The sequence below is a fragment of the Myotis davidii genome, unplaced genomic scaffold (assembly GCF_000327345.1).
Source record: "Myotis davidii unplaced genomic scaffold, ASM32734v1 scaffold792, whole genome shotgun sequence".
Taxonomy (NCBI): domain Eukaryota; kingdom Metazoa; phylum Chordata; class Mammalia; order Chiroptera; family Vespertilionidae; genus Myotis; species Myotis davidii.
Genome location: NW_006283548.1, coordinates 234,298 through 247,623, shown reverse-complemented (window position 1 = coordinate 247,623; position 13,326 = coordinate 234,298). Strand labels below are relative to the sequence as shown.

The 13,326-nt window shown below is 44.1% G+C and overlaps 1 protein-coding gene across 1 annotated transcript; it reads left to right on the top strand.

The window, feature by feature from the left end:
* Positions 1-262: 262 nt before the first annotated feature.
* DYRK2 (dual specificity tyrosine-(Y)-phosphorylation regulated kinase 2) lies at positions 263-9,040 on the top strand. Its single transcript, XM_006753770.2, has 2 exons — positions 263-272; positions 7,242-9,040. Exon 2 carries the CDS (start codon positions 7,263-7,265, stop codon positions 8,847-8,849), a length of 1,587 nt encoding a protein of 528 aa, XP_006753833.1. The 5' UTR covers positions 263-272; positions 7,242-7,262; the 3' UTR covers positions 8,850-9,040.
* Positions 9,041-13,326: the final 4,286 nt, after the last annotated feature.

The window sequence follows — 13,326 nt, the reverse complement described above, 5'->3', positions numbered from 1 at the left end:
GGCCTGTGGACTGAAGGGTCCCAGGTTCAATTCCGGTCAGGGTACATGCTAGGGTTGTGGGGTCGATCCCCAGTGTGGGGCGTTCAGGAGGCAGCCGATCGATGATTCTCTCTCATCACTGATGTTTCTGTCTCCCTCTCCCTCTCCCTTCCTCTCTGAAATCAATAAAAATATTAAAAACCAAAAACCAAGCACACACACACAAATACACACGCAGCATTTCCCATACAGCCTCAGGGGCCTCCCTGAAGACACGGGGTGCAGCCCACACGGTGAGACCCTGCCCGCGGGCGCCCTGGGGACAGGGGTGCGGGAGGGGCCGGGTCATCCACACCCGGACTTGTTGGGTTCTGACGCCAGAGAAGAGAGGTCGAAGTGCCAGTGTCTGTACGGCCATGGCCAGTGGCCTCCCCTGGACGCCGCCCTCTGTAACTCGGGCGAGCCCAGAGCTGCAGCCACAAAGGAAGATTCGTGGCGTGGGCCCCTCACTTCCCCTCCGGAGCCCGCCCACCCCTGCACTCCTCTGCCTCTGAACTTCCCCTCCTTGCGGCTTCCCTTCTCTCTTCCCTCGTTTTTTTTTTTTTTTGTCCTTGCTTCCCAGAGCTCCCTTCCCTGACCGGGTAAACATCTCTCCTCCCCCACGTTGGATAGTGGGTATTTATAGAAACAGATATGTTAGGGGACAGCCAGACAGTCCTGCCCGGAAAATCGATCCCCCAAAGAGCCTCCCAGGCCTGGCTCCGGCCAGCAGGGAGCACCCTCATTTGTCCTCCGCGTGTGGAAGCATGTTTTATGAGTGCTACAGGTTTGAGCACAGCAGAAATTGTAATTAACATTAACAAACAGAGGAGCCGCAGTAGCAGTCAGAACAACAAGCCACCCAGTTGGATGTTATTTGAAAGCAAAGGGCAGGGCACCTGATAGATGCTGGGGTCCCTCTGCGGGCCAGAGGGAGGGGAGAGCCCTGCAGGATGGGTGGCTGCAGTGACTGGCCGGCTGGGTTTGACTTCAGCAGGTGCCTCTTCTCGGCTCCTGGTGATGGCCCTTGGATGGTGCCGGCCAGCCTAGAGAAGGGGTGCGCTTGGAGGAAGTGAAGGTTTCCAAGGTCTTCTTTCCAATGGGATCTTCCCAGAGGAGCTGCCTAAGATGGTTCTGGATGAGGGATGCTTGCTAAGGATTGAGCTTTGTCAAGTGGAGGTGGAGAGCTGTAGAAAAGGCCATGTCTAGCCTACAGAGGAGCAACTCTGAGGGGAATGCCTTATGGAGAAACTTGTTTATTAGGGGAGGATTTGTGGGAGGATGGTGAGAGTGGAGTCTGTCCTCTGAGACCTGGACAGATGTGCACAACTTTCATAGGAAAACGTCTTGTTAGTTTTACTCGTTTCTCTCTGCCTTTGTCTTTCCTGACACATCCAGACACAGAAGTTTAACTTGTCTGTGTTGGATCGTTGATGGTGGAAGAGAGTCTGCCGGTAGGATGGGTGGTTTCTTATGGTTGAATGTTCTTGTCACAGTGACATTTTAGTTGAGGACTTGCCATTGTTGTTAAGGGTTTGGGTTTATTTGGAATCACCTGACAAGTTGGAGACCATAACATCTATTTTCCCAGGTGTGGATGTAATCCCATGACGTGGGGAAAAAATACTTGGTTTGCATCTGGATTCCAGTTTTATAAGGGTTGGCGTTGCTTGATCAGAGTCTCTCTGCAATGGACATATGTCATGGGATTAGAGAAAACGGGAGGAGTAGCCTGTGATAGACCGGAAAGGAGCAGATGTGAGGATGCTCCTTAGGACTCCTGATGGGGGATACTTGGATTTGCGGTGGCATCTGCTTTCCCTCGTTGTAACTTACCTGTAAGCTTCAGTATGCTGTTGATCATTAGAGGCGTGGTTTTTGAAAGTGTGGTTTGGGGTTTTGTTGTTTAATTTTTATTTTATTTGTACAACATCGCAGATTTCCTAGAATAGGGAAGTATAAAAGGAGCACATCATTGATGTGATCCTCTTTCATTTTACAGAGGAGGAAGCTGACATGTTCACTGGTTTGGTCAAGATTCCCGAGCCAGTTCATACCAAGGCTGGAGCCCAAGCCAGGCCCTCCTGAGTCTAGCTTTGACATACTGCTCGACACTGCGAATTCGAGGAAATTGTATTTATTAATTTCATTATAAAGGCAGGAACCTTTGCAGATCTATCTTCCCATATGGCTTTAGGTTTGTATAAGTGTTTTCCACAGCCATTGCAGCTGAGAAAAGCTGTTCTAGAAGGAGTGGGGAGAACGGGCATTAATGAGAGGAAAATAATCTTGTCATAGGAGCCTGCCCATATTTTCCCTTGTAAATAACATAGTAGGTGGATAAATATATGATTATAAAGTTTATGAATTGTGGAATTTAGTCCATTGCTCTTTGTTTTCTATCTCCATGGATATATTGTTGTACACCTAGTCATTTTGTTTATCTCGGTCCTAAAAGTCTATCCAGTAACTATCTTTTTAACTACTAGATTTTTTTTTTATGTGGTGTGGGAGATATTAATAGACTTTGTTTTTTAACTCCCAAATATTAGTATGGCATCACTTTTAGAAGTGTCAATGTTTAAAGCATTTTCACGGTGCTAGTTTGCCTTTATGAAGTAATCAGAATGGAAGAAGAGTGACTATTCCTATTAAAAACAGTAATATCTTGAAGGAGAAGTAGACATTTGACTCAGGGCCACACAGACCGGCAGTTGTTTGAGGAGGAGCTGAAATTCCAATCTTTTGGACTCAGTTCTATTCCCATAACACTACACAACATTTCTAAGATGACTTCAGAGAGCTTCTTAAATGCCCAGAAATAATAGCACAGTGTAATATCTGCTGTTTTCCATTTGATCACAGGAAGAGATTAAAACTACAAAACTGGTGAGACTATTGTTCTTAGCTAATTTTTGATACCTGTTTCGTGGTCAGAGAAGGCTGTGGTGGGCCTCTCCATTTTAACCCATGCATTGTAGGTATCTAACAGATGCATTTTCTCAGTGTACATTTTTAACTGTGGCAGGCACTGTGTAAGGAAAGCAAACAGGAAGAAGCCACAGTCTCAGGCTTCACGAGGCGGAGTGAGAGTGAGCGTTCTCAGGATCCGTCAGTTTCAGATGCCTTCCTGGCATATGTGTTCTGGAAACGTTTTGGCTCTTCCAGGGTCTCCTCTCCTCTTTAGAGACCAGTTCATGGTGCTTCCAAATTTGGTTTCGATGTTAAGAGTTTTACAGAGTTTGAGACTCAAAGTCCTCCTTTACTAGAGCCTTTCCTATGAATTTCTTAACACCTGGGAAGTTTTTAAGGCACCACATGTTGCTTTCGCGTGTTTAGTTGATGTATCTGCTACAGGTACTTTGTAACTGTTGCCATTTGCCTCCAGGTCTCCCCCAGTGCGCTGCAAGCTTAACATCTTGTGAGGTGGGTCATCAGGGACAATTTGCAATTCCCTGGGCGTTAACTTCATGTTTTCTTAGGAAGGTACAAAGGTACTTCTCAAGAATAATTCCGCGCCAAAGGACTTGTGTGCATGCGTATAATCCTAACCAGTGGACACAGACACCAGAGGGGTGAGGGCATGAGTGTGGGGCGGGGGGTGGGCAACGGGGGGCTAAGGACACATATGTAATACCTTAATCAATAAGAAAATTAATTAATTAAAAAGTAAATAAAAGACCTGTGAATTAAAAAAAGAATTCAGAGATGTGAGTTAACAAGGACTTATTGACGTGCCTTTTTCCATTCAACAGATAATTATGAGTGCTTACTGTATGTTTGGGTTTATATCAATAGGGACTTTCAGAGATAAGAGGAACCCTGCCCTGGAATGGCTCACAGCTAGCTGGGTACATCAGGTGGTAAAACAATCGCAGTAAAATGAAACACGTTACCGTATATCAGCACAGCAGAAGGGAGAGGGAGTTTCACCGAGGAGGTGAGAGTTGAACTGGACATTGAGGGTTGATCAGGAGTTTACTGCTTAGGTGTGGTTAGGAAGGAAAGGGTGATAATAATAGTTCTCTTTCACTCAGTACTACCTTACTTATCCTCCTAATAGCCCCACTGAAGTTACCTTCTTTTTACAGATTAGGACACTGTGGTTCAGGGATTAAGTACTTTGCCCAAGGTCACAGTTAATCAGCGGTGAAATTGAGACTCATTTCCCATGAGTCTGCTTGAAAATCCCTGGACTCTTCACCATATGAGAATAACTTCACCAAAAGCAGAGGAGTATAAAAAAACAGTGGTGTTTGCACAGGTCTTGGGGAATCCAGCTCTGTTACCCTTGGAGAGAATAGTGTGCATTGTAGACGACGTTGGAAGGACTCAGCTCATATAGGCTCTGTGTTTTGGGATCTTGTGTTCTTGCCTGTGAGTTCTTGTACTGTCTGTGGAAATGGGTGCAGTTGTGGGCCTTGAGCAAAAGCAAGGGCAGTGTGTCAGAGTGACACTATTGAATAGTAACCGTAGGAGTGCTATGGAGAGAGGAAATTTGAGGAATTCTAGACTTAGAAGCAAGGGGTCAGGTTAGGCTGTTTGAGTTGTCCCAGTGAGAGACAACAGGCGTGTGAGGGGAGACTGTATGGGATAGAAAGAAATGAGGAGGTTTAGGGTGACTTGGGAAGGTGAGTGAGACACAGAGGAGGACATCCAGGTGTATAGCTTGAGTGACTATGTGGAAGTGACGCCTTTTGTTTATCAGAAATTGAGGGTTAAGGAAGGAGGAAATAGTTTTGGTAGAAAAATCATGAGTTTGAGTTGCCCGTGGGATAGGCAGCTGATCTGTGCTTGGACATATGGGTGTTGAACTCAGTAGACATAGCTTGGGCAGGTCTGAGCTAGAGGTGCAGATGTGGCAGATGTCATCCCCTGGAGGGTTGCGGTCATGGTCAACCAGGGAGAGCTATGGGAGTGAGAAGCCACGGGAGTTGAGGCTTGAGCCCTGTGGAACCCTTGCACCACCTCTAGGTAGGTGAACTGATACTGTGGAGGAGACCAAGAGAAGACCGTTGGAAAGATAGGAAGTGGTCAAGTGAATGGGCAAGCTCTCTTTAGTACTAGTCAGTAAACTTCTCTGATTGCTTTTTAAATGATGCAGGACGTTAAAATTGCTATTGCAAAAACTGAAGTCAGTTTCAGGTGCTCAAAATGTGTTACTTTGCTATCTTTTTAGGAATTCCTAAAGCCCCAAGGTTAATTTTGTCCCTAATGAAACCTCATGTTTTTTGTAGCATGTATGCTGGTAATGTAGGTTTTCTTTTGACATTGCTCCATGCTGCCTTGAAGAGAATGGCTCTGATACTTCTAATTCCAAGTCCCTTTATTCCCTGGTGCTCGAAAGACCACAGTGGGGAGAGGGGTGCGTAGAGTGAGGCTTGGGAACAGCAGCAGTGAGCAAACCTATACTAATTTTATATAAAGCTAAGGCTTTCCTCATTTTTATGGACTTCTTGCTTTTGGCATAGAACAAGGAAAAAATAACCTGTCCGGCTACCCTTACAGGAGATAAGTTCACTTAGCTTGGAATATCATCTATGTATGTACTAAGAGGGATCAATTAGAAGTCTTCGAGAAATCTGTCTGAGAAATAAAATCCCTCAGTCTATGAAATCACACTGCAGGCGTGCCCAAGTACTATACTGTAGTCTACTCTGTTTTTGGAAGAATGCAGAGAGAAATCGCACTGCTCAGATAGTCACTGTGCATGGCATGTGTCAGTGAAAGAAAATTTAAAGGTCTTAGTCTGCGAGTAAGGTCTTAGAATTTCATTTTATAAGCTAGGTGATCTCAAGCCATTCCCTGAACTGTTATATATTACATGTGCAGAGCCCTTCTGTGCTTATAGTGGTAGATAAAGCCCCAAAGGTAGGGCTTAGGAAGAGATAATAGAAAAAAATAGTGATGGTAAAGGACTTCAACGAGTTGATTGTAAGCTTCTTGAGGGTAAGGACTGCCACTTACGTGGCTAGACCTCAGCTACTGGTGGTGGGATGAATGAGACGGATTGCGGATGACAATTGATCTTTAAGATTTCATGTAAAAATCATCTAGTGGGGTGCTTTAAGACTTGTGGGTGGTTGTCTAAGGTGTCAAGAGTTCCCAACTGGGAGAGGATCCTGGCTGTTAGTCTTCTCCCACCCCTCACCTCTTTGCAATGATAATGCAAAAAAAAGAAAAAGAAAAAAGAAATCCCAGTAGATTCTCTGTGGAGATGGGGGCCGGGTGGGGGGGCAGGTAGCGGGGGAGCCTTTGCTTACACCATCCATCTTGTTTAGACAGCAATGTTCAGGGATGGCATGTGTGCCTGAAAATAGAAATCGCTACTTTGTATTTCTTGTTGGGAAGCTGAATATCCCAGCAACCCAGAGAAATGTAGCTCTTAGGAGAGCTGAGCCATTGACCAAAGGAAGGCCCAAAAAACTGCAACAGTTGGTTTGTTGAGCTGAATGGCCTTAAATGGTCATCACAGTTAGCGAAGCCCAGAAACTTTTAAAAATAGGTTAGGGGGTTGCCGTGTGCATCTGCATGGTAATCTCTCAAGCCTAAAAGTACAGTTTTCTTTGCCACTGGATCGTGCATGTTCTTAGATGTGATCAGATTTCCAAGTAGTGAAGACTGGAATGAACACACCAGTGTTTGCAGAATAGCGCTCGCTAAACAACGGAGAAAGGGAAGTGGACCGGTCAGAAGTCCCCGCCCTGTGGTGGGGCGGAGGTGGAGCCAGTAGAGAGTCTCCATCCTCGTGCTTTTTCTGTATCCTATTTCCATTTTGATACCAAGTGTGGATTGAGTGGAAAGCCTGTGTTGTGCCAGGCCCTGTGCTAAATGTTAGGTATAGGATGATAAGCAAGAATGACATTCTCTGCCTCCACAGGGAATTTATTCGAAGGTCCCTCAGTGTGTACAGCAAGCAGCTCGTCTGTGAGGTGCAGCATATAATGGGCTCCTTTTTTCAGGATCCCAGGTTTTGTAGCCTTACCCAGCCAACTAACCTCTGTTTCCTCTGTTTTGTCAGAGGCTGTCAGTATCATATCCGCTGCCCCTGTCAGGCTGTTCCTGAGGTCCCTCTTGGACCATTTAGTAAACCTGATGCTGGACTGTAAATTCCAACCACATTGGGTTTGGTAAAGGTGGGGGTTGGGGGCTGACTTATAAGACCTCCCATTTGAACAGACACACCTCTTCCATTCGATTCATGTTTCCTTTCTGCATTCCAGATCGGTGGCGGTAAGCACACCATGAATGATCACCTCCATGTGGGCAGCCACAGCCACGGACAGATCCAGGTGCAGCAGCTGTTTGAGGATAACAGCAACAAGCGGACAGTGCTCACCACACAACCCAATGGGCTTACGACGGTGGGGAAAGCCGGGTTGCCGGTGGTGCCAGAGCGGCAGCTGGAGAGCATCCATCGGCGGCAGGGCAGCTCCACCTCTCTGAAGTCTATGGAAGGCGTGGGGAAGGTGAAAGCCACCCCCATGACGCCCGAGCAAGCAATGAAGCAATACATGCAAAAACTAACCACCTTTGAGCACCACGAGATCTTCAGCTACCCTGAAATATACTTCTTGGGTCCAAATGCAAAGAAGCGCCAGGGCATGACAGGCGGGTCCAACAACGGCGGCTACGACGATGACCAGGGATCCTACGTGCAGGTGCCCCACGATCACGTGGCTTACAGGTACGAGGTCCTCAAGGTCATTGGGAAGGGAAGCTTTGGGCAGGTGGTCAAGGCCTACGACCACAAAGTCCACCAGCACGTGGCCCTGAAGATGGTGCGGAATGAGAAGCGCTTCCACCGGCAGGCGGCGGAGGAGATCCGGATCCTGGAGCACCTGCGGAAGCAGGACAAGGACAACACCATGAACGTCATCCACATGCTGGAGAATTTCACCTTCCGCAACCACATCTGCATGACGTTCGAGCTGCTGAGCATGAACCTGTACGAGCTCATCAAGAAGAATAAGTTCCAGGGCTTCAGCCTGCCTTTGGTGCGCAAGTTTGCCCACTCCATCCTGCAGTGCTTGGATGCTTTGCACAAAAACAGAATAATTCACTGTGACCTTAAGCCCGAGAACATCTTGTTAAAGCAGCAGGGTAGAAGCGGTATCAAAGTGATCGATTTTGGCTCCAGCTGTTACGAGCATCAGCGCGTCTACACGTACATTCAGTCCCGTTTTTACCGGGCCCCGGAAGTGATCCTTGGCGCCAGGTACGGCATGCCCATCGATATGTGGAGCCTGGGCTGCATTTTAGCGGAGCTCCTGACCGGGTACCCCCTCTTGCCTGGGGAAGATGAAGGGGACCAGCTGGCCTGTATGATCGAACTGTTGGGCATGCCCTCCCAGAAACTGTTGGATGCATCTAAACGAGCCAAAAATTTTGTGAGCTCCAAGGGATATCCCCGTTACTGCACTGTCACGACTCTCTCAGACGGCTCTGTGGTCCTCAACGGAGGCCGTTCCCGGAGGGGGAAACTGAGGGGCCCACCAGAGAGCAGAGAGTGGGGGAATGCACTGAAGGGGTGCGATGATCCCCTCTTCCTGGACTTCTTGAAACAGTGTTTAGAATGGGATCCTGTGGTCCGCATGACCCCCGGCCAGGCTTTGCGGCATCCCTGGCTGAGGAGGCGGTTGCCAAAGCCTCCCTCCGGGGAGAAGATGGCAGTGAAAAGGATAACTGAGACCACTGGTGCTATCACTTCCATTTCCAAGTTACCTCCACCTTCCAGCTCCGCTTCCAAACTGAGGACTAATTTGGCACAGATGACAGATGCCAATGGGAATATTCAGCAGAGGACAGTCTTGCCAAAACTTGTTAGCTGAGCTGAGTCCCCCCTGATGCTGGTAATCTGAAAGATACAATGTGGCTGAGCCTTATTGGGTTGCAAAGGAGTAGCTCAGACCTGTTTTTATTTGCTCAATAACTCGACTCATTTGTATCTCTTCAGCACTTATTTTAATGTAAGAAAGTCATTTGTTTTTATAAAATACATGGGGACAATGCTTTAAGTTTTTATACTTTCTGAAATGTTTTTTTGTGTTCTAAAAGTACGATGAGCCTTACTGTATTTGGTGTGGCAGAGTAATAAACATCAGTGGCAGGCCATTGATTACTTCGTGACTGCCATGCATTTACAGATCGGTGTCAAAGACATTCACTATGTTTTTACGGTTCATAGTATATTCTCCTCCAGGTGATTGCCCCCAAAGACCCCCTTCTCTCTCCATGCTCAAGACTCATGCACAGGTGTAGCATGTCCTGCTTCTGTTTCCCGTAGGTTATCTGGGTGGTAGTTATGGAGGGAGGGGAATGGTCAGGATGAAAACGATGTTCTAAGAAAAATTGCACCTTAGAGATGTTTTTTTTTTCTCTCTTTTGAAGTCAATCATGTTCAAACAATAATGTTCAAACTTTTTTTTTTCTCTTTTGAAGTCAATCATGTTCAAACAATAAAATGCCCAAGGTTTAAATGGCCAGTTAGCATTCTGACAGTCGCAAAGCTGGCCAGCCAGACCTGGTGGATAAATGGAAAAAGTGTGTGTTCCTCTAAATCTTCTAATATGATCAGCAAGCTGTTTTGTGAAGAAGCCTCATGTTACAGAGTTGGTCTTGCACCTAAAATTAGAAGTGTATTCCATGAACTGTTCCTCCCCTCTCTGCTTTCCTCCTGTTACTCTCTTACCACATATCTGTTGCTTGCATTTAGTTCTTTTTTCCCCCCTCCCTTCAAGTAGATATCCCAGACTGTTAATACAGAAAAGAGACATTGTAGCTATGATTATGACCATTATTTCATATTCCAATTTAAAAAAGAACAGCAGCTTAGCTACGTAAGGTGGGGATTTCCACAGTTCCAAAGAAGGTTAAACAGGTCAGCATGAGTTCCCACTTGCCAAGTGCCACTGTAGGGTTCTCTAAGCCTGGGAAAGTATCAATTCTTTCTTTAAAAAAAAAGAGGCGGGGCGGGGGGAGGAGGGTTGAAAATCATTTTGAACAGAAGTCATTATGGCTGTTCTGTAAGGCCAATTTGAACAACAAATTTAGCGGAGGAAAAGTTCAACCTCCAAGTAAATGGTTTGATTTAGTCTTCGCATCAGTTGAGGAGCCACAGAGATTGCATTTCTCTCTCTTATTTTCCTTCCTTTTGGGTTGCACTGATGGTTTTTGTGAGAATGACACTTTACCTGGAAAAGTCACAGAGTTAAAAGTAAAAGAATATTTTCTTCTCTGAATAATTATTTTCACAATGGAAATTTCAGTATTTTATCACTAATGTATGAGCAGTGATATATATCAATTGCAAGGCACGTGAAAAAAAAATTTTAGTATGTGCAATTTAATATAGAAAGATGTCTGCCTGTTTGGAAATAGGTTTGGATAGTAAAAATTACGGTAAATACTCTTTTATATGCACAGATATTATTGTATTGCCTGTAAGTTGATTTACAAGTACTTAAAGCATGGTCCCCAGTGAGGCCAAGAAAGTTTCCGGTTAAATTTTTTTTTTTTTAATATATATATAAATCCTGGAGTTTCTCTTACTTAAAAAAAAAAAGTAGTTTTGAACAAAACACTTATTTTGAGGCTTTGTCAGTTGATGGTGGAGAAAAATGCTCAGGAAATACTACGAATATTTGCCAAAAAACCCCCACACAACAGTAATAAGATTAGCTTATTAAGGTAGTGATGTTGATGTTTGCTTTACTATTTAAGGGTGTTACTGATAAATTAATTTGTACTTCTGTATTTAAAAAATTATAACTTCTTCCCCCTAGTCAAATTCTTTACCATGTTGTACGCATTTCTGTGTAACCCGTGGAAGCGCAATGTGTTAGTAATGTGCATTTTAAATGATGCTCATGTGATGATACCCCCCCCCCCATCAGTGGCTTACAGAATTTAAGGATTATGTATTTATTAAAATTTTGGCTTAAAGGCATAAGAAGTTTCAGACTTGATGTGATGGCTTTGTAAAAACCATAAGCCTCTTGGTGATAGTTAGCTTCTTTAGGTCGTTAAAATAAAAACGTAAAGGCTGTTTTCCCTTTGCAACGCTCCTCCTCCGCGTTCAGTCTCATCTCCATGTTTAGTGGTAAATCTATGAACCTGAGCCTGCCGTGCATATGAATTTCTCTCTGCAATGATTATTCATGTGGAAGGTCACAAATGTACTAATATTGTCTGTCTTCCCCCACCACACAAAGCTGGTTCTGAACATGTCAGCAGTGCATTTGTGGCTTTCTTTATTCACAAATGTAACCGGAAACTTTTCAGCCAAACTATAATGTGCAGCGCTATTATAGTTTGCCCCCCAAAATATAATGAAATTTATTCACAAGAGCCACCCTGTTCAGTGTGTAGTGGTAGAGCAACTTTTCAAAAAGCCTAGCTTAATTATAATGTCAAAAAGAGGAAAATGTTGCATCTTTGTGATTTTAACACATAACTAACTGAAGGGCTCTGCTAGGCTACTAGGAGTTGGCTTGGAAACAGTCGTTGGTCTCGCAGGTTACCATTATCTAGGGATGTCTGAGCTGTTTTCAGGTCTAGGAATAGCACAGTCGTCTTGTCTTTGGTTGCAGTCTCATCTGGCTCCACTTCTTGCACGGCCAGAGTGTGCATCACCACGCAAGTGGAACAACAGTGATGCAAGACCGTGTAGATGAACATAGAGGAGAAATCCTGCCCTTAGTGTTAACAATGTGCCTTTTGTTCTGAATGCCATGTTGTAGGGCATGCATTTTTTGGCCTCTTTAACTCTTTGAATACTGGGCAGTAAGGATGGAACCCACCTCTGCAAAGATACATCTGTCTTAAATATCCAGTTACTTCTAGGCCTTAATAGAAACCATAAGGCGGGAAGCATCATCAGGCACTGAGAAAAGTAACCATTGCTTAGTTACACAGGGAATTCCTATGTTTAAGGGGTTAAAGATGGTCTTCATTGTATCTTAACATCAGACTGAATTTTTTTAAATGACATTTTTTTTTGTTATGCTAACACTAGACAACAAAAAATCGACTATTTGTAAAAATTTACCTCAAACCCATTTAATTTTCTAGTGTGATTAATCCCAGGGCATTTGGTATGAACCAAAGTGCATTCCTTTTCTATGTGCCTGGCTCTAGCGAGGATGGCCAGGGATTTTTACAATTTGGGTGCAAGGCACTTAAGCCACTTTTAAACTTAATGGGTGGTTTGGAGTCAGGCTAAAAGACTCCATCAGAATGTTAGGAACACTTTAGGCATCAGTAGCATTGGGCCATATTGGAATCTTAAAAGTGTGAATTATTTTGAAGAGAGCATTCATTTTTGTAATTTTTTCATCAAGAATATTTCTGGTAAGCAGAAGACCTTAACAAACACACTCAAAAAAATCTGATTTAGTTGGTAAAGGTTTTAATATTGCCCAACATAATGCTGTGGTAGCATTTAAAACAACAGTATTTGTGAACTCTGTTTCTTAGGGGCTGTACATCTATCTGCTATGGACATATATGAAGTTAATTGTAATTATACTCAGCTCAACTGCTACAGTTATGTCTAGGCAGTGGCTTGGGTTTTCATCGAGCAACAACTTAGACACGTGACTGTAATATGCTGCAACTGTGTGTACTGAAAATATGTGAAAATGGTTGAATGTGGACTGTGTATATATGTATGTAAAAATTTCTGTGAGATGCTGCTGTCGCCACTTAACATGAAATATGTTCTAGTGGATTTTAATCCTAGTGGCCAGTTCTATGATACTGTATGTATTGTACAGCTGATGACAGGAGTAAGACTGTTCAGTGACTATTTGTTAAATTTTATTGTCGTGGCCAGAGATAATTTCAGAATAAAATTTTAATGTCCTACCTTACCTTTTCTCCCCTTTTCTAACTATAATTTTACTCCTGATCTGTTTCTGGTATTCTTGACCCAGTAGCCTAACGAAAGTGTAGAATGCAAATATTTTCAGCAATAATGAATTTCTTATTCATTGTTAATGTGCACACTCCAAGCAGGAAAGACTAAACGTTTTCGTGGGCAACTCTTGCTGGACAACTCTTGCTTTTCTTAGGATATTCTATTCCTTTCCCCTTATATTTCTATGTTAATTTTCCTTTATCTAGTCTCTGCCACATTTTCTATTATGCTAGAACTTCAAATCTTTTCTTTTTTTAAACCTTCAAGGTGACAGTTAAACTGTGGGAGCTGAGTCTGTAAGTTAATCCCCACAGCCTTCATTCTTTTTTATGCACAGTTCTGGTAAGTTATTATGTGTTCTTACCAGCTCCCCCATATGCTTCTGAACG